At 45.6% G+C, this 26,922-nt stretch overlaps 1 protein-coding gene across 5 annotated transcripts in view; it reads right to left on the reverse strand.

The window, feature by feature from the left end:
- The window catches only part of NAT16 (N-acetyltransferase 16 (putative)), a 168,456-nt gene that overhangs the window by 59,861 nt on the left and 81,673 nt on the right, over positions 1-26,922 (reverse strand). The window contains exons 2-3 of one of the 5 annotated variants that reach the window (XM_069646565.1): positions 17,126-17,368; positions 6-83 (exon numbers count right to left, since the gene is read on the reverse strand). In XM_069646565.1, the coding sequence (XP_069502666.1) occupies positions 6-26 (21 nt within the window). In that variant the 5' untranslated portion in view covers positions 27-83; positions 17,126-17,368. The other 4 variants (XM_069646566.1, XM_069646555.1, XM_069646560.1 and 1 more) reach the window with 4 other exon arrangements.

Raw genomic sequence — 26,922 nt, forward strand, 5'->3', positions numbered from 1 at the left:
TTTACCGGATTGTTCTGCTGGCACATCTCTCACCGACAGTGGTAGTAGCTCAACAGCTCCTCTGGCTCAGAGAAACGTCTGCCCTGCGTGGAATTAAAGACGCTGCACTCACGTTATTCTTTCTGAAACGCTTGTGCCTCCCCCACCCATCTCTCCCCCCAGAAATGAAAAAGGACAACATACAGATCACGGTCCCAGTGATCCGTGCAAGGTGAGATGGCATTAATGACTGGGCTTCCAACTATTAACCCAACTATTAACCCATCCCATGGTAGGTGGCAGAGGTGACCTTGGATAACTTCTACCCCTTGAATATTCATGCGACAGGGTGGGGGTATAAAGAAATTGTAAAGGGCACGATTTGGCCATATGAGGTTAGAGGAAGTGCCCTTATTTAGGGGGGACGGGCGGGAAGGAGGACATAATGACATGGGCATGATGGGCAAAGATAATCATGGCATGAGATTTGAGAAGAGGGAAAGGCAATCACCTCCATAGATAGGAGAGGGACCTTGTCTTATGGGGTCTGTGGCTGGAATGGGACTGGGATCAAGTGGTAGGCTAGAGCCTTTGCCCTGCAGGGACAGAACGAGAAAGTAAGATGATGCTAAGGGGTAGAATTGCAAAGAAGGTCAACACATGGGTAGATCGGAGGCCTAATTACTACCATGAGCTTGGGAGGTAAAGGTCATGGGCCTAACAGGACACAAAGCATTACCCTTATAGCTGTGGAGGGAGCATGCATAGTGGTCATAAGGGCTGGATAAGGAGGTGTGTACCTCACTGAGGTGGAAGCAGGAGGTAACTGTTTCATGATGATTATGGTGAGAAGTTATCGTCCACATATGGACAGGGAGACGAGATGCTGGTTATAAATCCATGCTTTAAGCAATAGGCAACTCTGCCTTGCGACTTGTATGGAACTAGGATCACGTGAAAAGTAGGTTTCCCACCTGATTAACTGAGGTATATATTTACCAATGTCTTAATCCCCAGAATTACCTGGACTTCCATTCCCTGGCCTTTGTCAGTTCGCCCAGATCTATTGTAGGGGGTCCCACTAGAACACCTGTGGCCGAGTGGCACTTGGGTGGCATTCACCACACAGCGAGTGTGTGCCTTTGTGACCACCACATATACCCAGGCCTGACGAATAAATGCTTTTTGCATCTGCGCTCCTCCTGGTCCTAAGTGGTCAGGAGCTAGAAGCCTGGCTGAACTACATACATGTGGATCTGGGTGAAGCCGGTGCCCTGTCTACTACTGTTCCTGTGCTGATTAGGTAACTACACATTCTGAATGCCTGCTCTTTAGAGCTAGCAATTTCCAGTTCCTCGGCTTTGTTCTACCTTGCCAACCCTGAGAGTTTGACATTCTTCTATAGCTCGCATTTCTGCCATGGCTGGCGACAGCGGAGCACGGTTGGTTTCCACCCATTTCCCATGCCAGCTAGACTGGGCATTTACTGTGCCAGCTGGTTCCTGCCTGCATATGCCCTGTTCATGTGCTAGTCACAGCACATCCCTTCCCATTCCCTGTGTCTGCTCTGCATTATATGGTGCTGCTCATTCAAGGTATCCCACTATTCCCCCAAACAGCACACTGAACTCGGCCCTGTCTGTCTGTCTGCTGCTTCCTGTTATCAAAGTCACTTACACTTACTTAAATAGAACATGCTCGTTATCTTTGATGTGGCTCAAGTTTTTGAATTGTTGCCATTCCCAGTGCTATTTGGCCCTCTTTAGTGTATGTCCTATCTTTGTGCACTAAGGTTAAAGTACCCACTAGCAAATCTTCCATTTAAACGATCCGTGTAGCATCTTTAATTCAATCCCCACCAACACAAAGGACTCACATCACTTTACTTTCAAAGAGCTTCGTTTTCCATTGGAGTAGAACGTGTATTCCAATTGATGAATCCCTAGTATTTTTTGTTTTGGTTACTAGGTGGCGCTGAAAGCTCTGACTTTCAGCCAAACCTATTGTTATGGGAAGTGAAGGTGGAAGTGAGATGACAAAGAGAATAGACACACAGCCTATAGGTGTTGTTGAGTTATTTACTCACCTGTTGACCACACCTGGCCCTATTAATTCCTGCGACCATCCCCTCCCACTTCTTAACAATTTTAACTAAATCATATACCCGTGATCTCTTTGGGATAGGCCCATCAAGCAGTAACATCAAACTTTGTTCTGTGAAGAACCTGCCAGTGTTATTTTGGTCATTGAAAGGTCTCATGTGAGTTAATGGCTTAATTGCAGATATAAACGTACTACTTATCTAGTACAAATGTCTAAACCAAGAAGGCCTTTGTCCCCTTGATTTATATGCAGTAACTCTCTCCTCACATGTGAAGTAATACCAGCAGTTTTGGCTTGTGGATAGGCATTGGACAGGCACTTCTGTCCTATACCCAGATGCTCAGACCCTTATGGCAGTGCCTGGCAAAGGCTTATCCAAGGCCCACACAAAGTTGGAGTTGCATGCTCCTGTGTAGGCTTGTTCTTTTATACAGATGTCTGGACACCAGTCTCTCTTCCGTTTCCTGCTCCATGCCAGTCTTTACCTTCCCACAACCATGTAGCAAGCTGGTTTTGCATCCATACTTTGGTTCTCCCCCTAATCCGTGTTACTCTTCCATCCTGTCTTTAAACTTTTTATCTCAGCCATGATAGGTTTCATGAGAGGACGCAGTACCGTGATTTTTGAAGGAGGTAGGGTCGGACTGGCCTATAGGGCAATAGGGCAATGACCAAACCAAAAATGCAAAACGCTAGTGTGGGGCAGAGTTTTGGGTCAAATTGGGCCACTTTTCTGCTAATGTGGGATGAGTCACTTCCCTACGCGGCTAGTAGTTTTGAAGAGCAATGCTGAATAAAAGGACGTTTCTAGTGCAGATTGGGGATTCAAACCTCTGTTGCTCTGTGTGGTCTTGCTTCCAAGACCAACATGTTGGCCCTGTGCTATCCTCTGTTCACCTACATCTGTGTGTGTGATTGTGTAGCTCTAGCTCTGTATATAAGAGTGTTTGGGGGTGGGGGGGGGGGGTGTGAAAGGATGGCCGTCACCGCGTGTGCCTGTTTTTGTGTCTATGTCTGATTGTCAATGTGTGCATGTATGTAGGCATGTTGTTGAGTGGTTGTGTGTGTGTGTGTGTGTGTGTGTGTGTGTGTGTGGACCTCTGGGCGTCTTTCAGTTTTTTGGGTGCCATATCCACATGCAGTGCTTCAACGTTTCTGAGGTGCCGTCAATCGGCATCTGGATGTGATTTGTTTTGCTATGTGGCCGTTGTGGTGTTTGTATCTGGCGGTGTGCCCATGTGCGTCAATGTCTGTCAATGTGTCGTTCAGCATGTGCCTGTGTATCTGTGCCTGCTTGTATGAGTGCCAGTCTGTCGCCGTCTCGTAGGCAGCCTGGATCACGTCTGAATGTTTTGTTCTGCTTGTTTACCTTTGTCATTTCATTGCACCATTGTAGAGAAGCAGGTGTGCAACTAGGCTAGAACTTTAGGGGGGCCTAACCTTTCAAAAGTTGGGAGATGTGCTAACTTCAGAGACTGTGGTGAGAGGGAAACTTACTTTTGTGGGGGTGTTCTCAAAATGTGCTTTTCTATTTATTCTGGTCAGATGTGGTGTGTGCTTGACTTGGTCAGCGGTTAGTTCATTGTGCACCTCCAGCTGCCTTGCAGTAGAGCCCCATTTAAGTCGGAGTCTCTCTGCAGTTGGAGTTTTCTTTTCCTTTTAAACTAGTAGACCTCAGGGCTATAAACCAAGCTTCAAAAAGTTGCTTTATTTTGTGAGTCACATTCTTTCTGTGGGCATTCTTGACTAAATGTGGTGTTTAGGACACCTAACGTCTTTACACATTCTAGTGAGACTCCTTTGGTGCAGCTCCAATGGTAAATTCAGTTCACTCCCCTCCAGGTCAGAAACTAGGCACTGCTGTGAGGATGAGTTGTCTCCTGACCCGTCTTACCCTTCTAAACAGTCCCCCCGACACGCAATGGTCAACATCCAATCACAATTGCCTAAAAATGTATGCATAAGAAAAGTGCAGTTGCTAAAAATGATAGGCTTTAAACAAGTAATGACTGCACCTTTGTTAACAGTACAGCCACAGGCACTGCTTATCATCTGTGTCCTGTCATGTCTGCGATGGCTTTGTGGGTCAGCAAGGTCAAGTCAACATAACTCAGAAATTCGGCGCTGTGGAGTAAATCCCACATCTGCCAAATGAGTGTAACCGAGGTAGGGTTGAGATTTGCTGTTTTTTTCACAGGAGCAAATATCTTATTAGCGCTGCTATATTAAGTTACTATTACCCCAGTAACAAAAGGGAACCAGTGATGATTGGGTCACCTGGCAGGAGTCTGAAGGGAATGGCCCAGGGTGGCCAGCTGGAGAGGAATGCTTAACAAGGTACGTCACTGATTGCAGAGTTTCAGATGAGCAGTGTTAGTGTTAGCCCCAGGTTCCTTGCTGTGTCTCGGCAGGTCGCCCGCTAGGCTCTTCGCATCTTCCATTTGACTGCGGCCGACTGTAGTGGACGACACAGAAGCATAAGGATCTGCTCAGAGCTTCAGCGGCCACTCGCTTCTCATCAATAAGTGCGGTGCTTACTTGATATGAACGAGTTCAAGAGAGGGGTATAGCTGTTCAAGTAGCCTGTAACATATTAACCAGGGGGTCTCCATCCTGCGGTCTGCCTGATCTGTTAGATTACAACTCCTATGAGATTATGCCAGTTAGGGCTGATGTGAGCTTTAGTCTAAAACATTTGACGAGCCATAGGTTGCAGACCCCTGCTCTAGAAACTCACCGTCAGTGGCAGGGAGAGAAACTAGAAAGTACAATTTTTGTCACTTATGAACCTTGCATAGCTCTCTGAAGCCCTTTTTATCGGCCCTATTGTAGGGTGAACAGGACCGGTCCACCTTAAGGGGGACTCACCTTAAGGGAAAGAAAGGAAGCCAAGGACACTGGGAGACAAGAGAGGAGGAGGAGAAACAAGTTAGTTACGTGAAGGGAGAATAAAGGGAGGGTTCATATGAAGCTGGTCCCGTGTGATTCACTGAAGGAAAGGAAATGTAAAAGGGGTCTTCTAGATGCGTTCCTTTTTCCCTTGCATACTACAAAACAGTTTTGTGAATGACCTCTGTCCTTCTGTATTGGACCAGTGAGAAGTGTCATAGGCACCCTTTTCAACAGATGCCCTATTGAGAGGACTTGCCATCGGTGCCAAATGCGTCAATTGCACATTTTAGAAATCGCCGGGTATTAGGCAGAAAATACTTCCGACTTTGAACAGATCTATCTGAAATGTGACATGTGCATGATGAGGGTGGAATGACAGTTGTTGTGAGTCCTTTCGGCCAACCCGTTACCTGCCTTGAGGGAGCACACTTATAGAAGACATTTAATTAATGTCCAAGAAATAAGTCCACAGGCAAGAAACCGCAATTAGGTGTAACTCTAATTTATTTAGGGGTATGGAAGGTGCACTAAACTTGAACATGGGCATTTTTTGTGACTTAAGAGGGACTGAAATTATAAATGTAGTGTGATATCTTTTAATTGTACAAATAACTGATAAATAGGTTAGACTTGATATTCTGGAATACATTTTACATGGCATAATTTGTTTTACAAATTCTATGGTGTGCATAAAATATTTCCAAAGTGTTTTAAGTTTGATAATTAATCCACACATGCTTGGCTTCTCTATGTCTGGGGCGTTGTGTCGCTCTGCATGGCTGTCTTCCAATGGTGGTTTATCTGTCATGCGGTGGGTGAATTTACGTGGCGTTGGTGGGCAATAGCTAAATGTAACCAGGCACTGCTTCCTTTTACTTAGAAGAGTTTGGGGTTGGAAGTGCTACTGCGGCGATCTAAAATGCTGATGCTAGAGCACCCAGACCATGAAGAAACGAGGAAGTCAGGGACATGAAACCAAACCTCCTGGGGATCCCTGAACACCAGAAGAGCAATAGGCAGTCTTGGGTTGTCCCGATTAACCTCCTACACTTATGCTGTGTTGCTAGACAACTTCTGAGCATCAGTGTGTGATGCCAAAAATCCTCAGTCTTTTGGAGCCCGACTCAAAATCCTTCCAGTCTTTGGCTGCCATACTCCAAAATCCACCAACCTTGTAAAGCCACAACAAAACCTCCCAGCCTCGAGAAGCCCTACTCCAAAACCTACGAGCCGTATGTCAAACTCCAATACCTCCCAGCCAGTTTTGCTGCATACTCCAAACCTCCCAGCCTTGTGTTTTCAAACTCCAAACCCTCTCACCATTTTTGAGACCACACTCCAAAGTTTCCCAGGCTTGTGCTCTGTGGGGTTTAAAGTCAGCCCCAGGATCAAATGAACGGCCTCTAGCCAAGTTGGGCCAAACAGTGCAGAAATCCTTTTGATAATTGGAAAAGACACTGGGGGCTGACAGACAAAAGGGCAGCATTTCACTCGTAACTGCCAGACATCATAGGCTGGTTACATTGAAAATAAAGAGCATAAAATGGTCCCTGCATGCGATGGAAACAAGACCAAAATTAAAGACCTACTTCAGAATACAAGTGACTGAGGCCCCAAGGCGTACTTTTGCCAAAAGAAAGACCAGGAAAATGTATGCACTTCAGCTGTAGAAATAAACATGGAAAATGTTTGCTGCAGAAGTAAAATTAAAGATATATATATTAAAGGAAAGGGGGACTTGTCAGAACTGTTTTGAAAAAAACTGCGAGATGGGTGACAAACATTAATTGTGCCATATGTTTGAATGACAAAGAACCAAAATCAGAGGCCTATATTTCATTACAGTATGAAACAGGAGCGGCTCTTTTTACGAAAAAGAGAGCAGCATAGACAAATAAAGACATTTGCATCTGGGATTTAAAGGAACTGTTTAGCAGTAAAAATCCAGTGCCTGGTCCGGTTTAATGTAAAGTATAATTTAAAGATGAACATTGATGGCAAGGCACAGGAGAAATCTGCATACGATTTGAGGTCAATCATAAGGCCTCATGCGTAGAAGAAATGGTCACATGTAAAATCGCCAGTTTCTGTTCAGGAGAATTGGCATCAGTTTCCTTTTAGGAGAAATGGCATCAGTTTTTGTTAAGGAGAAATGGCTTCAGTTTCTGAACACTAGAACTGAACACTAGTGACTGTCGCCCCTATCTTATATCCATCTAAAACATCTTTTGAAACAACAGCAATGACCAAGAAGGAATTTATGATGGGTTGGGGCCTGCTCTCAAATATAAGTCAAAGATGATCCACAAGCCCTGACAAAAAGAATGTTAATGGATTAGTTGTAGACAGAAGCAACAAAAAGGACAGATCACATGTTCAGTTTTAAGAAGAGAAACGTAATGTGAAATTGAAAGTAAAATCAGTATGTCAGTAATTGCATTTGAGTGTATGCAGGATCATACTTTGTTCATTTTCTCAGGCAACGTAAATTGCACAATAATGGTATAAATATCACTGTAAAGCGTATTATAAAAAAGGCCTCCCTTGTGCCACAACGCCCCTCATAATTTGACCTTGGGAACCCAAGCTACAAGCTAAAAGGAGACGAAGCAGAGATTCTGGGAGATGATAGATTATTAAATTAGATATCTCTACAGGAACTCTTGGGTTGATAACAGTTATAATTATTGAATAAATAAGGGAAAATCCTCATTCAGCCTGCAACCTTGTGCAGTCAAAGGACTCATATTATTAAGTCTGGCATGATAAGAAGATCTCGGTATCTCCAGTTTTCAGAGGGTTCAAAAAACTGCAGCTTCGTCAATTACAGCATATCTCACTGCATTACCATCATTGCATTTCTGGTGAAATCCTGCATCAACTTTAACATTATTTGCATGGTACATCGACTGTCAATGGCCCAGGCTCTACTTTCATCTTGGAATATGGTTAGGTTTATTTAAAAATTGGAGAAAATTGTTGTCAATTTTAAAGTGCAAAAAATGAAATGTGTGGAAATGGAAATTCAAGGGGTTGGATTGGTCGCTCCCCAAATCTAGGCTTGGTAAATGAAGATAGCAATTTCATTAAAAAAAAAGAAAAAAGAGGTTAGGCCTGGGTTAAGGGGATGGAGAATAATGGCCCAATCCCAAGTGCCAATAAACTGGAAAATCCTCATTTTAATAATTGGGGTTTTGATTATGGGTTTCTAAGATGTCTTACAGTGGGACTAGGGGAGATTTGCCCGACATCATACAAGTTAGAAATGCTGACCAAAATTGCTGGATGAGACCTGGAAAAGACTAACCTCTGTCTGGGAATCTATAAAAGGAGAGGCAAAAATCAAAAAGGGGTTAATCTGAAGGCCATTCTTGATTGGACCTGGAGAGGCCTCTAACCCAGAGGACTTTTCACTATGAGATGAAACCAAGCGATATTTAATAGAAGTGTATTTGTCCAGCCAAGCCATGTCTTGTGAGGATCTGTTTGATTGAATCTATTATTGATTGGATGGGCAGATAAAGTAGATGCTTAGTATTTTTAATTAATTAATACATTTATTAACTCTCCTATAGCCAACTAACGTGGGGTGATTTTGTTGAAATTAGAACTCACAACATCCCTTACAGTGTGAATAGAAAACAGATTGTTAAAGTAATTGGGGACTCATTTTCTCACGGTCAACCCCAAAATACCCTAAATAGAGCGGTACATAAAAAAAATAATTTCCCCAACTTTTCTCCATGTCTCAGACCCTGCCTTAAAGCAGAGGGTTGCTGAATGTCTACTGAATAGCTGGGTTTTTTGCTGGTACAGAAAAAGCGTTTTGCAAATTAAATAAAGTGAAGTCCTTGAGGGGAAAAGCATACTCTCTGCAGAGAGTGAGAAAGTGACTCCTGATTTTTCATTGCATTCTGGTGAAGGAAGGTATATTTATATATATAAGTTCTTTTAAAAGTCTATTGTACTCCAACATCGCAAGCATTGCCTAATGCTCAGGGAAATTAAAAATACAAAGCGCTGCATGTGTGAAATTATTTTCGCAAATAGAAAAGTGTTGCATATCATTTAAAGTCAACTTCTTACAAAGTAGAGTGCCAAGGTTACGATCTTGTCATGTTTCAAGGTGCCACATGTTATTAAAAGTGAACCCCATGCAAAGTGTTTTGGCTGTACACGTTGTGGGGTTAAAGAGTCTGGTTTGTTTTATCCTGAACCGAATAGTGTTTTCAAATTATGTAAAAAGAAAACTAATTGTTTGGAAAGAAAATCATTTGGGCCACGGAGTGAGTTGGTGTGATTCTGAACAAATATGAATGTTCTTATTAATATATCTATAATCTTTCTATATGCCGGCTTGGTTCTTGCATTACCTAGTTAATGGGTGATGGATCTACGTGGTACGATATGAATCACAGAAAGGGCTAGATTGAACTTAAAACGAATATTGGTGTGGCACTATTGATTGTGGGAGAAAAAGAATGCCCTGCACTGATGGTTGCCGCATAAATATCTCCTAAGAGCTGCTATCCTCCAAAACCTCTCTGCATCTGCAGTCAGTCTCCAAAACTTCTCGACCTTTTGGTAGCCACTCTAAAACTTCCCAGCCTCGTGCTGTCAAACTCCAAAACCTCAAAGCCATGTGCTTACATACTCCAAACCCTACCATCCTAGTGCTGGGCCTACTCCAAAACCTTCCAGCCTCGTGCTACTCCAAGACCTCACAGCTTTATGCAGTCCTACTCCAAATTCTGCCTGTCTAGTGTGTCAATACTCCAAAACTTCCCATCCTTGCACTGGCTGTACTCTAAAATGCATCCATACTCCCAATGTGAGGCCATACTTTAAAACCCCCCCAGACTTGTGCAGCAAAACTCCTACCTCCCAGCCTTGTGTGCCCATACCCCAAACCCTGCCAGCCATGTCTGCCCCTCCTCCAAAGCCTCCCATCGGTGTGCTTACATTTTCCAAAATCAAACCCCACAACCTCCTAGCCTCATACTGTCATAGTCCAAAACCTCCCATTGGTGTGCCTTACACTCCAAAACCTCTCTGCCTTGTCCTTACCAATTCCAAAACCACCCAGCCGTGTGCTGCACACTCCAAAGCCTACATATTGCTAAAGCACCCAGACTTGTGCCGTCAAACCTCAAAACCATCCAGGCTTGTTCTGTCGTAGTAGAAAGCCTGCCAGTCTAGTGCTGGCCCAACTCCAAAACCTAATTTGTTTAATATGAGGTAGGCACAACCTTAAACCAGTGCTACAAAAATACTTCTAATTGATATCATTATTTGGCGGTCACCAAAGAACCTGAATTGCACCCTTCAGGGAACAGACAATACACAGAAAACTGGGGAAGAGGGGTGGTCCACAAGTGTTCACTCCATTTCAATAGCAAACGCTATGGTTAATTTACCATGAATACTTGAGTGGCAGAAACAGTAGCCAATGCATTTTGGACAAACGTCCTTCGTCAGGGGAAACACTGTACCGTAGTAGCTCTTCCAATGCTGTGGATGCAGCGTGGGAAGTCCCACTAAAGTATAATGTTGCCGGATGTCAACGTGGGGGAAACACTAAGCTCCACTGGATGTCAGAGATTGGCCTGATGAAGTATCTGGCTCCTGTTTCTGCCACTGAAGTATTCATGGTGAAATAGCCACACAAATGAAGATGGTGTACACAGACAAGAAGACGGAAGAACATTTATGACCCTTCTTCAACAAAAAAAAGTCATTAACTGTAGTGTTTTCTACTAAGGTGGAACCAACACGGGTGGAGAGCCCCCTCCCCAGTTTCTGTGTATCCTCCAAACCCTCCAAGTCTTGTGAGGCTCACTTCAAAACCTTCAAGCCTTGTGCTGCCATAAGCAGACACCTCCCAGCCTTGTTCTGCCATAAGCAGACACCTCCCAGCCTTGTGCTGCCATAAGCAGACACCTCCCAGCCTTGTGCTGCCATAAAATGACACCTCCCAGCTATTTACTGTAAAACTCCACCTCCCAGATTTGTGCGTACATTCTTCAAATTGTCCAAGTTGGCAAGTGACCTTGTTCTCAATTGAGTGCAGCGCCCTGTGTTTACAACCCGTTTTCAAACACTCTCCTTGTGCTAAAGTTACCTGCTTCTGTGGAAGGGGCGCCAGGCAGAACCCTAAATGTGTGTTCAACAGACTGACAGAACTGAGCAGGAATTTCACACCACGTGTTCATAAGATGCCTGGTTGGTCTACGCGGAACATTTTGCTGGGTGCTCTTTCTGCCTCAGGTGATATAATCCACGGGCTGATGAGACAAACTTGTCTATTTTAGCAACACTGGGCCTCCTTACAAGTTTTCCTGTATTTCGATAGTAAATCCATTGAAATACGGTCAAGCAGAATTACCATTACCGCCGCTAGGTCCAGTGGGGTTATCACGGGAATCCAAGTGGTCGTAATTGCCCATTTGTGGAGTCCATAGGACTCCATAGAGATTTTTTGGTGGATGTACCACCGCCAGAATTTCTGCGAGGTAAATCCGATGGTTTTTGGAGGATGTACCTCCAGCAACCAGCTACTAGCGAATCTGCCACTTGGACTCTGAAATTCCACGGATAGATCATGCAGCAATTCCGCTAGCGGTAAGTCCACCAAAAAAATTAATTTGCCGGTGTGGGAAAAGTGGCGGCAACGGAATTACTGCCACTTCTTTCCCGCACTGCCAAACTTGTAATGAGTCCATTGTTCCTGTGCCGCACCTTGAGACCTTTAAGTGTTTGTGTGCTTTTGAATCCCGTACACATACAAGGGAAGATGATTGCGCCAGCTGCAGATGTGGAAATTAAAGTTTCTTCCACCGGTTCAAGTTTTCTTTGCCTCCTAACAGGAATGTGAAATGGCCTTGTGCTACAATAGGCCATACCTTAGTATGAAATTAGGTCTGGAATTAGCACACTATTGTGCTGCCAGAAAGTCGAAGCTGCATTGGAGGAGCCTTCCCCACGTGGTTCGGGCTGAGCAATCCCGGATGTAGAGAGGAAGGTAAAGAAGACCCCTGGCCCTCCGGAAGTCTTCTTTACAGTACATCAGCCAAGGTGACCCACTGGGGGCACGGCCTTCCCAGCTGCCGGGCATCACACTGCCATGGAGCCCGCCTCAACATCCTGTTCGTTTCCCAGCAGCCTCAGCAGGAAAGATGGCTAGTGCACTGGAGGAGCCCCTCCACCCCCCATGGCCGAGCTCCACCAAACTCTTTTCGTGGTGGCTTTGGCATCCTTGCTCAGGTGGCCATGCGAAGGCTGGTTGGATAAGGGCACCACCCGCTATTTGCCTGGACATTCTGCGCTGTGACACCAAGCAGGATGGCTTTAGGCTGCACCACTCCGGAGTATGTAGTAAGAGACTTAACCATTGCTGCGTCACTCTTCTGTGGTTTCGCACGCCACCCCACCATTCCACTCCCACCCCCGTTCTGAGCTGGCTCCGAGTTCCCCGAATTAACTGCTGCTCATGACAGACTGGTTTGTGGTGCTCTGGGCTTGTTCTACACTCTGCCCCACCGGCTAGACTACCCCTGGCCAAGCACCCGGTTCTTCTCCATAGACCCATATTGTAGTCCAATTCTTCCATGCCATCTCCCTTAAGCAGGGCTGCTATCATCATGAGTTGTCCTGTGTGAATGTGCGTTTCCTTCATTGGCTTTCCTCAATGAATAAATATACAGAAGGAACATGGCATGTGGTTGGACTACACCTCTGGATTTACTTTTCAGAGACAGGAGTTTGCAAAGGCATACGAGAACTGGTAAGGCCATGTGCGTGTTTCACACAAGCAAACCTTTGAGTCATAAGATCAAGGAAGACCCTTTTCTCAAGACGAGCACAAAATATACAGTGTTTTTGCATCCGAGGGTAGATCTGGTCGTGCCAACTAGCAGATGTTCCATTGATGGAAATTCCTATTTGAAAATGCGCTGCTATACTCCACTTGTGAACCGACCAGAGACATTTAAGCCCTCATTAAGAGTAATCCAATAAGTGGTAAAAACTCTTCCTATACATTGCTACCATCTGCTCCCGTTCACAGATTCGAGGGTGAGACCAGAAATACCACAGTTGGTAAAATCGGATCAAATCGAGAATTCCCTATGGCCCTGCAGAGCGTGTGGGCATTGCCCCAAACATTGCGCCTACACTCAAAAATCGAGCAAGACTTGAAAGGCCACTGAAGGACACCCAAGTGCATGGGGCATCAGGGAAAGCAGGCAGGGGCACGTAAAGGACACGCAAGCAGATTGGCTTCTTGTTGCATTGAAGCCCATGTTCTAAGGTCCAACTTGAGGACAGGCATTGTTCTTTCACCCATCACGGAGTACTGTCTGATGCCTTTCACATGCACCCTGCATGCATGCAATTGTAATGCAATCACAAATACAGCATAGAAGAAATGCACGATGCTCAACCATTTCTTGTGAAGTCTTGGGGTAATCCCTTAATCACGCCCCACTTGGATTATGCCAACAGTGTGTTCATTGGCTTGCCTCGGTATCCGCAGTTTTCAGAGGGTGCAGAAAGCTGCATGTTTGCCAATTCCAGCACACCCCACTGCATTACCAAGATTGCACTTGTTTCTGGTGAAATCCCGCATCAACTTGAAAGCTAGCTTCATCGTGTATTAGCAGTCAACAGCCAAGGCTCTTCTTCCATCTTGAAAATGTTCAAGCAACATACCCCTTTGCAGACCAACATGTTATAATCTCAAAGCTCCAAAAAGAGCACAGAGCTAAAACAAAGCCCATTTTGGACCATCTCGACTATCTGGGCATCACCTACACTAACTAGTCCGCTCTCCAGTAACCACAGTCAAAACACCACCAAAGTAAACAGCATACATGAAACCATCCAAATCTGGATGGCCTCGCATGGCCTCTGTCTGAACGATGAGAAAACCAAACTACTGCTCATTGGATTCCCTGCCCGTCTCGCCAAGCTTTGCGCAGTTTTCCTCACTGTGACACGCCATGTCGACCACGTCACCTCCACTTCTGGCTATGCCACGAAGCTCATCGCGGCCTGAAAACCTCAACTCTCCACTGAAATTTGTCTCATAATCACACAGGCCCTCGTCTTGTCCAAGCTGGACTACTGCAATGCGTCACTCTGTGGCACCTGAGGAAAAACTTGTCCAATTACAAGTCCTGCAAAACAATGTTCTCTGTGCTGCCCTAACCTTGAGCAAGTAGAATCATATCCCAGAGGCAAGAAGATCCGCCTACTGGCTCCGTATCCGTGGACCGATTTCCTTCAAAATTCTCGCCATAGCCCACCGATGCACTTTCATACCTCGACCGGAATGTCAAGAGACGCGTACCCAGCAGACCCCTATGATCCACTTACAACCACTGCCTCAGCACACCAAGATTCAAACTCAACAGAGATGGTGGCTCCAGCTCCCCTCTCCGCTCGGCCACACTTTGGAACAGTCACTCACCAACACTCCGGGGGGGGAGAGCCCTCCATCCAGAAAAAAAAAACCTCAAAACCTACTTGCTTAACTAATTTCTCTCGTCTTCGCTCTGTGACCTTTGACAGCAACAGCCGTATACTGGAACACATTGTATGTAACAGTTCTACTTTATCGACTGTATGCAACACCTAGATGCCCACAGGCTTTGTGCGCCACTATAAATGCAAAACGTAAATAAAAATAAGTAAAGCGGTGGTCAACCCTTTTCAGTTCTGTCCTCCAGGATGTGAAACATTTTACTTCACTTTCTCTTCAGGAAACGATGGAACACGTAAATGTTCTTGCAATATGCTGTCCGCCTTCAGCACCATAGCTAAAGCATATACATTATAAGAATGTATAACATTCTCCCCACTTATCTGTTGAGGTAACAGTAATGCACTTCATGGCACTCACTGGATATTCATCTCATTGCTAGAAGGGAGATGGATGTTAATAGACAAGCTACGATTGCTAAATTCCAATGGCCAAGAATATGCCCCATAGGCAACTTAGCTCAAGATGGTTGGGAAATCAAAGAGGCTGTCATTCCGTCAGATTGTGCAGGTTCTGTGTATGTCCCCGTTACTAGCAGGTATTGCAGAACCCCAATGCCGAACCTGCAGAAGTCTGTTTTTTATGTCCGTCGGACTAGAGTAAAATAGTCTACTGACCCGAGGAGATGGCTCGCCCAGCGTTGCTCCAGTTTCAGGAGTTGGCCACACCGGCGGTGTGGGATGGGTTGGCAGGCAGGCAGGTTTGACTGGGTGCCACCATTACTGTACTCCTTTTCCTACCGTGACCACTCAGCTTATAGCGTTATGGCGATGGCAGCAAAACCGCAACATTTCTAAATTCAGAATGTGCTTCAAAGTCCATGAATTGTGGTAAAAGGGCACAACATGTACAACTGTACCCATCTAGCATGAACTTAAATCAATCCGAGGGATAAAGCAATATCCCATCCGGGATATCAGACACCCCATGGTGCCAGTGGTCCGAAGACGCACTCATGATTTAGAGAACATAGCACACCTTCCAGCCCGCCTGCTGATCACATCGATTTGCTTTTGAACTCCAATTTGACTGCGCATGAGCAGAATATTTCCTTTCGATTGCTGTAAAATGCTGAACTCAATCCCACCATCTCTTGTGGGGATGAGGGGCTAGACTAATGAAAACATGGAGGTGGTCACTGTGCCGGCAAAAATGAGTCATAGCTTGCACTGCGGCCTCTAACATGGACCTCCAGCGAAACACAGGAATGCCTCAGGTTTGTATGAAAACAAATCCAAGATGGTCAAAAGGTTACTCAAAGTCCAAGAGAAGGGAATATCAGTACTGCACCGGTGCGCAACCCATGGGTGGGATTTCTAGTCTCATGAGGTCCAAACCAGCCTATACTTCCATCTGGCCTAGCTGCCAGCCATTTCACTAGGTATATACTACACAAATATATTTTATCACGTACTGTGACACGCGATTGCTACTGCGCATGTGTATTCTCACTTATTACAATGGAGTTCAGCACAATAAATGTTTGGCTCCTTTAGCTCCCGCAAAGGATCTCATGCCTGCATGATGGAGATGTCACATAAGGTTAAAAGGCAGCTAATGCAAACATATAGGGACGCAGTGGAGGCATTCATGTACATTCTGGGACAAACCAGTAGAGAGCTAGAGCATATAGAAGACAGACCCACTACACATAAATGGCAAAACCCTTCAAGTTAAGGGCAACAGAGAGGTGTGTGCGTCTACCACCATGCAAGCCGAGGCACCAGCCACCCGCTGCAGCGATAGGACTGCTGTAGCCCTACGTCCCCCACAAGATATGTAGTTGGGTGTTTTTCAGACAGTCCGCTTCATGTTCCGCCTAGATCCCCTCCAGAGCGCCCACATCCGCCAGTGCGGAGGAAGAGGGGGTGGGAGCTGCCACATTACTGCTCTTCTGAAAGGCTCCTCATCTTTGCCTCACCAGGCTGAAGACCAATGAGGGTGTTCGGGGTGGCGGGGGAGAGCCGAGGAAGGGGATTAAAAGCGAAACTGTGAAAGCAAATCCATCTGGCATACCTGAAAGAACTTAAAATTTATCAATGATGAAAAGGAGGGGGAAGGGGAAAACTGAAAGGTAGGAGTAAATCAAAGAGTCCATGTCGAGGATGCAGGGAAAGAGGGGAGGAGGGACCTATGCGGGAGAAAAAAAGATTAAGAAGAAAAATGGTTAGTCATCATCAAGAACAAAATGTTAATAAATGCCGATTGGCTACCAATAACAGAGAGAGGACATCATAGCTCAGAAAGAGTCAAATTGTTCCCACAATAATGACAGAGAAATGACATCACAGCTCAGGAAGAAGCAAGTATTACCCTTGTTCTGCCTGGAGCGGCTCCGTGCAAGAAACCGCCCGAGATCATCCACTCTCTGGCGTTTCTGTTGAAGAAGAGGCTCTGCAATTATGCATGGACGTACACCAAGATGCCTCATCAAAATGGAGGGGGGAGGAATGGTACCATCTTGGGGCGAGATTGTGGATACATCCACTCTTCCCTCCCACTGCTGGGGTCACGCCCTGGAGCCGTGAGGGTGGCTCCCCTGCTGCACCTTGCTAAAGGTAGTGGGGGAGATTACTTAACTAACACAACACCCTTTATGACATGTCTCACCACTTCGCCCTCCTTTTTGGCCAGGATGACTGTGCGGTTAACTTCATTGATCCAGGAGTGGTATCGGCTGGGCAAGTAGTCCAGGCCTCCATAGATGCCTTCAGACATGGCTAGGATCTCCTCAAAGTCGTCTTCAGTGGCAACCACAAACTCCAGAGCAGCGTCTTCTGCCGGGGCAGACCCGTTAGGGGTGGGCAGGCCATTTTCCAGCTTCATCCTTCAGGCTTCGAGAGGGAGAGATTGCTAAGAAGAGAGGAGAGGAGAGGGAAAGGTCAGCGATTAGGGCTGTGACCCACAGATTAAATCATTTTCCCCCCCCCCCTCGCTGATCAAATTGATGCCAATACACATTGCACTATTAACGGCCCTCGTCTCGTTAAATCTGGGTAATAAGAGCGTCTCGGGAGTTTTGTGAGGAAGGGTTATATTTTCTGATACGCAGCATATGTCTGGGAGTTACACATTGCAACAAATATACAATTTGCTCAGCTCAGTTTGGTTGATCTAATTTCGACCTTTTTCCATTTCTTGTTCAACCACCACCCCCTACTGCCCTATCCTATGAACACATCTATTTATATGCATCTATGGGTGTGTATTTGGTCGACTCAACCACACAGCCATCTAAATTGTTGACTTCCAAAAGGCAGACTTTGAAACAGCCCAGAGAAGAGATGTTCGTATGCAGTCTGCACTAATGGATGTTAGGATTGTTGGCAGGAGCCTGGATAAGTGTGACTTAGTCACACACGTGAAATGGCAGCCGCTAATAAACACGAGGCATGAGAAACTAACCCCTCCATAGTCTGGATAATCGTTATGGTCTTTCATCATTTTTTAAGGTTTGGCTATTAGGTGTTGCTTAAGCACCGGTTGCAAGCTATTGAATTGTAGTACAGCTAGGATGGAGATGACATGTGGGGAACCAACGTGTGGGTTTTGTTTGGTCATTTTCCCACCCATCGACTGCCCGTGGCCAGGCTCATCCCTATGGAAGATAGAGAGGTAGGGTGGGCACCGCGTGCCCTTCGTTATATTCAAAAAGTACGGTGGATTCCAAAATCTAAATGGGAGCACACCCTGTTGCCTTGGCACAAAGTTAAGTCCAAAAAGAATTAACATAACTCAATCTGTTCCGGAGCGAGCACACTCGGAACAGATGGAGTTCTGTTTCTTTTTCTTCTTTTTGGACTTGCATGCTAATCCCTATGGCCATTCCCACATCCTCCTAAGATTCGTTGAGCTGGCATTATCAAGCGGAGTTAATGGCGCAATTGCAGGTGTAAATGCGCTACTGGCGTAATAAAATGGTCTTCACATCTGAACTCTAATCTGCAGCACGTAATGAAGAGTTAACAAGCGCTGCGATTGCATCATCATTACGGGCTTTTAACGGCTCCCAAAGAGAAGGCTCACTGCTCTAATTAGCAGCTGCACTGTGGGTTCTGGGTAGGATGCACGCTTTTATAACTCAACACAACAAATGTGCCCTCCCTCCGCCCACAGTTCGGGACGATACTCCAGAGGGTAACGTAAACAAATAATGGCCTATTTCTTCTTTTAAAGTAGAGGAGAGTCGTTCCCTGTAGTTCATGCCAACTTCGACCACTGGAGTGTGGAAATGGGATGAGGTTTCACAGGTTGGGGTGTGCCTTTAAAGTCATTGAAAGCACTCATAATGGTGGGTGTGTTTGAGGGGATTCCTCCAGGTTGATTAGGCCTGGCGATTCGAGGAAAGGAACAAAAGACAGCATGCAGTCCCACGCACGTGCACACCTTCAGCACCACACCTTCAGAAATCCTTCCAGATTGAATATCACTCTAACTGAATGCTTGTGACATAGCAGGCTGACTGGCCTCATTTAATACAAAACTGAAGAAAGATGGGTGGAAGAGTTTGAATTAATCTGAACCATGGGAGTTGCTCTCACAATCCTCTGGGCTATTGCCATTAAAGATGGGGAAAACCCGTATGAAATTGTTCTTACCCCAAAAGCTGTACCTCACTGACGAGGACCAAATAGGCTGAAACTTGACTGGCATGGCTTGTGTTGCTCATGCAAGGTGGGACATGGCCTAGCAGACCAGGGTCGGACTGTTCCTATTGGTGGCAGGGCCAATACAGATTTACATATGGCAGGACGCCTTCAAGGACGCAGATGGGCTAACAAACGACGATGTGGAAGGTTGACCAGTTCAATGGCAGTGGTTAAAATTCATACCTTCCACCCATGGTATTTTTGGTTACAGTTCTTGTCCCTTTGTGAGAGAGGCCATGCTCAGACTGTGCAACAGTGCATCAAGCTGCACCGCACTGATAATGCTCAGCAAGGGACAAATGTCGTGGCCTAGCAGGAACAAGACTTATTTGCATATGGCTGGTGCCTGTCTGCAATGGTGCATGCAGATGGTATAAAAAAAAGATGGTGTGCACAGTTGCCCATAGAAAGGTCAGGAATTAACATTAATTCATAACCTTCCAACCAGCACTTATTTTTGTTCCTCACTTTAGATACTCATCTTGCTGCAAGATTGAGTTTAATGGTTATGTGGGTATTGCCAAGCAACCAATGCTCCCAAACTATGACTTACAGGTGCCGTAGAAGGAGGCGTGCAACACCATTGTGCAAACTGGACTTGTACCTCTCAAGCCCATTCCCTCTCCCACTGAAATTCTGGGCCCTTTCTCAGGAGGACTATCAGGGGAAGGACAGCATGGCACTGAATACCAGTGCCATGCACGGCCTGCAACTTACGAATGGCATGGCTGTTACTTTGCACATTTCTAGTAATCAGCATTTTGCCTACAAATAAACATGTTTACCAAATAGTTGCAGGCCCTGTGTTAAGTGCCGTCCATGCAGGGCACGGTTTGCCTATTCGTTGGGAGCTTTGAAACACAATTTCTTGATGTATAAGCACCTTACAAATGCACAATAAATAATGTGTGAATGTAGAGGATTGGAACAGAGATGGGGCATTTCCAACTGAAAGTCTACACAAAGCCCCAGTTACTTACTAAATCTGTACCTTCAAAGACAAAATAAAGCAAGTCACATAGTTAAACTACTTTTTTAAAATATTAGTTTATATCCATGATGTATACTAGTTGGCACACAAAAGAGGTTCTGTTTTATTTGAATATTCAAGTTTTCTTAACATATATAGCAACAAGCTGGAAGTTTGTGCCTGGCAATGACTTCAGGCAGGTGACCATATGACACAATGTATTTTACTGTGTGCCTTTAGTGATGTAAAACAAGTGAGAAATGTCAGGCTCAGATTACATTGCCTTGCCTTTTGCGACTTGTAGGACTTCATTCAGAATGTGGAAAAGCTACAACAAAACGTTCAAAAAGTTCCCACTAGAAATCATATATACAATAAAAAAATTAAAAAAATTAAAAACAAAAAAAAAGTCCATAGGCGCCCCCCTTTGCGAGAACGAACATTACCCATTGACCTGTTCTTTGGAAAGGTACCCACTCGAGAGTCCGCAGCCACACTTTAGCTCACTGTTCCTTTCACAGATGGAAAATATCCATTTGCATCAGTCTTTGTCCCGCCCACATGGGCATTACAGCACCGAAATGCTATGGCAATTCCCTTCTGAACAAGAGTACCAACAGAAACCCCACACACATGTTTCAGCCTTGTTGGGCTTCATCAGTGAGGTGGAGCTGTGCCTCTCGAAGCAGAGTGAGCAAGGGGTTCACGTCTGGATGACCCTAGGAAACTAAACCCAAGTCCCTTAAATAATCAAAAAAAAAAATAGTACATAGGCACCACTCTGTGAGAACAAACATGGCCCATTGACTGGTTCCTTGGGATGGTACCCCCTCGAGAGTCCACAGCCACTCTTTAGCTCACTATACCTTTCACAGATGGGAAATATCCATTTGCATCAGTCTTTGTCTCGCCCACATGGGCAGTCCAGCACTGAACTGCCATGGCAATTCCCTTGTTATGCCACATTATGTGCGTCATGATGTGTCAGGTTATGCTACGCCTGGTCCTTGCTTCATCACCCCCTTCTGACTGGTCCCCGGTACCTCCAAGAAACTCTGGTGTAGCACCATTCAAATGAACATGTAAATGTGGTCCACTGCATCTGGACATGCATCATGGACCAGCAATTGAGAAAGCCAACCACACCCCATGGAAACGTGGTCCACTGCATCTGGACATGCATCATGGACCAGCAATTGAGAAAGCCAACCACACCATATCTCAATCGTAATTGTACCATGCTGCCAAGTGTCAATAAAAACGACAATTTTTCCTTTTTTCTTCAAAAGTAAAAATTGCTGACAACTTGACTACTTGCTCCCCATGGCTTTCCTATAGGGAGAGAAGAGGATGGGGGTCCACGCAAATGTGTGTCCCACCCACCCACGAAAACTATCTGAAGGTAGCCCCCTCCCTCACTATTGTAAGCTCTTTTTGGTATCGTCGTGCCCCTGGATTGAAGTATCTCCAGAATCGCCCCGGTGGCACAGCATGCAACCCACGGAAACGAGATTATGAAGACTGTCAGACTCCCGGGTCACGTCCTGTCATATACACTGGAATACAGGAACACCCCCTCATACTCCCACACGACCAACAGGGAAGAAGATATCCAAAATCGGACAGGGAATAATGCAACGTCAGTGGTCTTGCTTAGCACCCGTATGCCACTATTAGTGGCCTTGCTATACCCAGAGATGCCCACTGGAGATCTTTAAAGTCTGAGCTTTTTGCCAGTCCCTTTAAACTATGTGCACTGTACAGTACTCACCTGCTCGATGTTTTTTTCAAGCCCAGTCCATTCTTTTGACTGTGCAGCCCTACTGATCCCAGAAAATGGAGGCGTAATCAGCCACCTGATCAGGCAGAGTATCATGGTGGATCCCAATCGATCATCGACCCTGTTTCCAATAGATCTCACAATAGGAAATTGTGGGGCTCAGGTAAAACCAGATCAAAGCTCATCAGGACATATTCTCCCCCCTCCTCCAATAAGGATGGCTGCAAGATATCACAGGGTTCTAAATTGGAGGGGAGCTAGGCGTTATTTAGCTTCTGCTTGTGGCCTGGGATAGCTTGGTTAGCTTGATCCCATCAGCTACCAGGAGGTTTGGCTCATTAGGCGAAGTGATGCTGGGCAAGCACACCTATGTGGATTTAAACATGTGCATTTGGGACAAACTATAAATAAGCATTAGGACAAATCTACAAAACATTTAAAGCAGCAGGGGTCATACATAATGGATAAGGTGGTCTGCTTGCATCTTATGTGGAAGTTAGCGAGCTCTTGGTTCCCCAGTGGTAACTCCTGGTTAATAATGGATACTCAGGAGCTGCTTTTAGCTCCCGCTTATCACATCAATTTCGATCCCTGAGCTAGGTTAAAGCAAGCATGGTATGAGCTATGGTTACCAGTCATTTGGTCGAAAATAAATGGTCGAATGACCATTTGATCGATGTAAAATGGTCAAAAAAAAAAAAAGTTGCTTTTTTTTATTCTTATTTATTTATGGGGGGTTCCCCCCAACCCCCCTTTTTCTTTATTAAAAAATATTTTTTAAACAACCAAACTAAAAATAAATTCGACCTTTTTTTTTTCAACCATATTGATTAGATCAAATGGTCATTCGACCATTTATTTTCGACCAAATGACCGGACACCATGGGCTAGATTGGGATTTTGGAGAAGCCCGTCTAGCCCTTTCTTAATGTGGCATGACTTTTAATGTACCCAAACCAGCTGTTTCTTTTGTTAATTGTGGCATGGTATTGCATTTTATTCTGCACCTTCTATGCACGCGTGGGCCAGAATGGTTGGGGGTGCCCAAAAATCTCGCACAGGGTGCTCAGTGACCTGGTGCGAGTGTGGTACTAATATGGACTGCATTGCAAGCCTAACCATTCCCGCTCTGTTCACAGACTGTTAGCAGGCACCAAACCGAGCATCACCTTTTCTGATGCCTGCAGCATTCACTGGGCAGGGGAGCGAACGTGCACCCACGGTCTTCGCACAGCTGCGTTTGTGGTGATCGGGTGGCACTCTGAATGGGTGGAGGCGTGTGTTACTCTGTTCTCACACCGACATATCGTGCCAGACATCCCGCTTTTGCCGGGACTGTCCCGGTATTTGGTGCTCTGACCCCCTTTCTCAAGTTCATGTTCCCATTGGAAACTGCAGTGGTCCTGGTTTTTTGTAGTAGGTCTCCATAGATGGCAGGCAGAAGAAATGCTGTATTTTACAACTTAAGATAGTGTTAGTTTGTAATAAATTAATTATAATATAGGTTTCTCCCTTCTCCTCCAAACGCTACTGAAGTGTAGTGCCTTGACCGTCACTTTCAAGAGTTAGTCCTACTTTTATGTCAGTTGCCATCGCAGTGTTTAAGTTTTTTAATCCGATTACCCTACACTGATATATCCCCTCAATTTCAGGTTCAGCAGAGCACCTGGAGACCATGCAAATGGCAGCGATGTGCGTTAAAAATATCTTTGTAACATAACACCAGCTCGTTGTTTGCTCGATTTACTCCCCACTAAGCCATCCTGTGTGTGCTAAGTGCCACACCCTCCCCAAAACTCATTGTGGCAATACTCTCCTGAAAAGAGGCTTTATCTTGAAAAACTATATCAGCTTTCAGGAAGTTGGGCCAAACGGAGCTCTTTCAGACGCTGGTTACTGGAACTTTCACAGTTAAAGTGCCTACACTTTTTCATTTTTTGTAACATGTTCTAACAGCTTACTGGGAAGCAATTATCGCTTCCCCTGTGGAGTTCTAGTGGGAGTGGTGCTTAACTAAGTTACTCATCAAACTAAACTGCATTTAGCAGGATACTCCAGTCAATAAGCTACTGAGAACTGCATTCAGATGATTTCGGGGAATAGCCACCGCATCGCGTTTAGCTGAATATAGAGTGTAGCCAATGTATCGCATTGATCTGAATTCTGAGTGTAGCCAATGTATCGCATTGAGATGAATTCTGAGTGTAGAGAATGTAGCACATTGAGATGAATTCTGAGTGTAGAGAATGTAGCACATTGAGATGATTTCTGGGGGTAACTACATTATCGCATTTAGCTATATTTGTGTTAATTATGTTGTTACTTGGCATTTATATAGCGCTCTATACATCATTGGTATGACCTCAAAGCGCAGGTAGGTTGAAGGCCCTCGGCAACCATAGTTCTGGTCAGTAGAGCGAAATAGTGTTGTAGGGTGCGTGGGTTCACCGGATGTGTGCAGCTGATGTAATTGACTGATGGTAGCTGTATCCTAGCGTTAGGTGTGGTGCTGAAGATATCAGTTGGATGTGTGCAGTCTGGTGGGTGGACCCCCAGACTGAGCTCTGGCTGCGTTAGGTCTGAAGGACGCATATGTGAGCAACTAGGCCAGAATGTGCTCGGCTAGCTGAGTTTTATTAGGGTGATGAGTTGTTCATGGGGTCGTATTCGTATGTGAACAGCTAAGCCAAATTAATTAGGGGTAGAGCTTTGTTCTAGTTGAATGGTGGTGTATAGTAGAGTAAGCGTAGTGATGTGATGTGATGGTTATCTTTAAAGCGCCCGAGACCAGGCACGTGAATAGGATAGCAGGGAGCAGAGCAACAAATGAACACAGAGACAGGGGGCTGGGCTTATAACGACAGGAGGGGGACACAAATTTATAGCAACAGCATGGGGAACAGGAGAGCAGGGTACACAGTGATACAGATGTGGGGCATGTTAACATTTACATTTGCATCTCTATCCGGATGTGGCTCAGGTTAATGTTTACAGGTCCACCCAAGTGTGGGACATGCCAACACTTGCCTTTCCATCTAGAAGCAACTCAGGCCAACGTTCACAATCCTGCCAGGGTCTGGTGCAGGCTAATGTTCACAATTCTAACCGAGTGCGGCACTGCCAGTATCCACAATCCCTTGCAGGTCCGGCGCAGGCTAATGTTCACAATTCTAACCAAGAACAGCATTGCGAACATTCACAATCTAGTATGGATCTGGGGCAGGCTAAATTTCACAATTCTAACCAAGTGTGGAAGTGGCATTGCTAACATTCAGAATCCAATCTGGGTCTGGCGAAGGCCAATGTTCACAAGTCTACTAAGTGTGGCATTGCTAACATTCACAATCCTATCTAGAAGTGACGCAAGATACGTGCGGCATTGCTAACATTCACAATCCTATCAAGAAGTGACACAGGCTACTGTTTACGAATCCAACCAATTGCTGACAAATCTAACGGTATTGCTAACATTCATAGTTCTGGGGTACGGTAATGTTGATTGGCAGAGTTTTAGGGAGTAGAGTAATTGCTCTACTCTCAGCCCATGCCACAATTACTTTTCGGTTGCTGTTGGTAGACCTGCTGGTTGCTGGCTTCCCCTGCAGACACCTGCTGACACTTTCTGGAGCCGCCTCTGTTGGAGCCTCCCTTTGCCTTGGGGCTCTTCGCTGCAGGGGCTGCCGGGCAGAGGGCTGCCCTGGGAGGGACACTTATGACCTGGGGATTGACCAATCAAGGGAGGTGGGAGGGCTGAGAGGAAGTATGGACAACGGAGGGGCCTGCAAGGTGCATGATGCATGCGGCTGCAGGAGGGATTCAAATATAGATTGAGGGCCAGATTCAGGGGCTTGGAAGGGCCTGGGGGGGCAGGTGCTCACCTGCAAGTGTTGTGGTCGCAGTGGGCAGAAGTGTAGTTAATGTGTCGCTTTTAGCCTGAATTCTGAGTGCAACCAATGTACTGCATTTAGTTGAACCTTCATGCAACTGCCCTCTAGACCTACTAATGATTCTCCTATATCCCGATCACTCACCCTCAAACACTGAACAAACACACTCATACCTCTACCACAATATAACCTAAAACCACCACAATGCTGCATACACTAACGCAAGACCCATTCATTTAACTAAATCGATCACACATAAATCTCCACATTAACACTCATCGCCAAACACTGCACCCCAACAAACAAACCAGCACACAGTGACCGTTTTTCTGAACGGAGGCTACCAAAAGCACAATAAATCTCTTGCTCCTTTCCCTCTCAAGCCCCCCCCCCAGACCTCATTTAATTTCAGATCCGCCAGAGCACCTCGAGACCATAACAATGGCAGTGGTGAGCAGTACCAACCACAGTAACAGAACTATTGGCATGGGGGTAATTTTAGGGGGGACTGTTTGTCCCCCCAACTTTCATGGCACACTATTTTGTCCCCATTCATTTAAATGGGGCACCTTTTCTTCAGAGGTCATGTCCCCCCCAACATTTTCAGCAAAGTTTCTCCATTGACTATTGTTCATTTTTAGCAGCTATGGTTACTGTGGAATATTGTGGAAATGGTCTTGGTCCATCCGTTTTCCTACAGGAAGCCCCGCCCTGGTGAAGCACTTGGACCCAGATCTCGTAATACATTTTTCAGCTAGCACCGAGTGCAGACGCTGTAATCTATAGGAAAATGGATTACACTGCTGTTACCCGCCTTCTTTGCTATTCCCATGCATGCGGACAATCCCATACTGTGACTCCCTGTGACTGGACACTGGGGGTCAGTGTTACACCGGTGTCTGCCTTTTCCTTGCAACCGTTGGCTAGACAGATATGTTGGACTATAACTGCCATGAGCCCTAGCATAGCCAACGGTGGTAGAGCTTGGGAGCCAGCGTCTAAAACATCTAGAGAGGCACACACTTCCGACCCCTGCAGGGTCTTCAGACATGCCAAGGTGTCTCTGCTACAAAAGGTTCTGCGACTTGTCTCTCTGAACACTTCAGCCAGTATTCACGGTC

The sequence above is a fragment of the Ambystoma mexicanum genome, chromosome 1p (genome assembly GCF_040938575.1).
Source record: "Ambystoma mexicanum isolate Mex_15411 chromosome 1p, UKY_AmexF1_1, whole genome shotgun sequence".
Lineage (NCBI taxonomy): Eukaryota > Metazoa > Chordata > Amphibia > Caudata > Ambystomatidae > Ambystoma > Ambystoma mexicanum.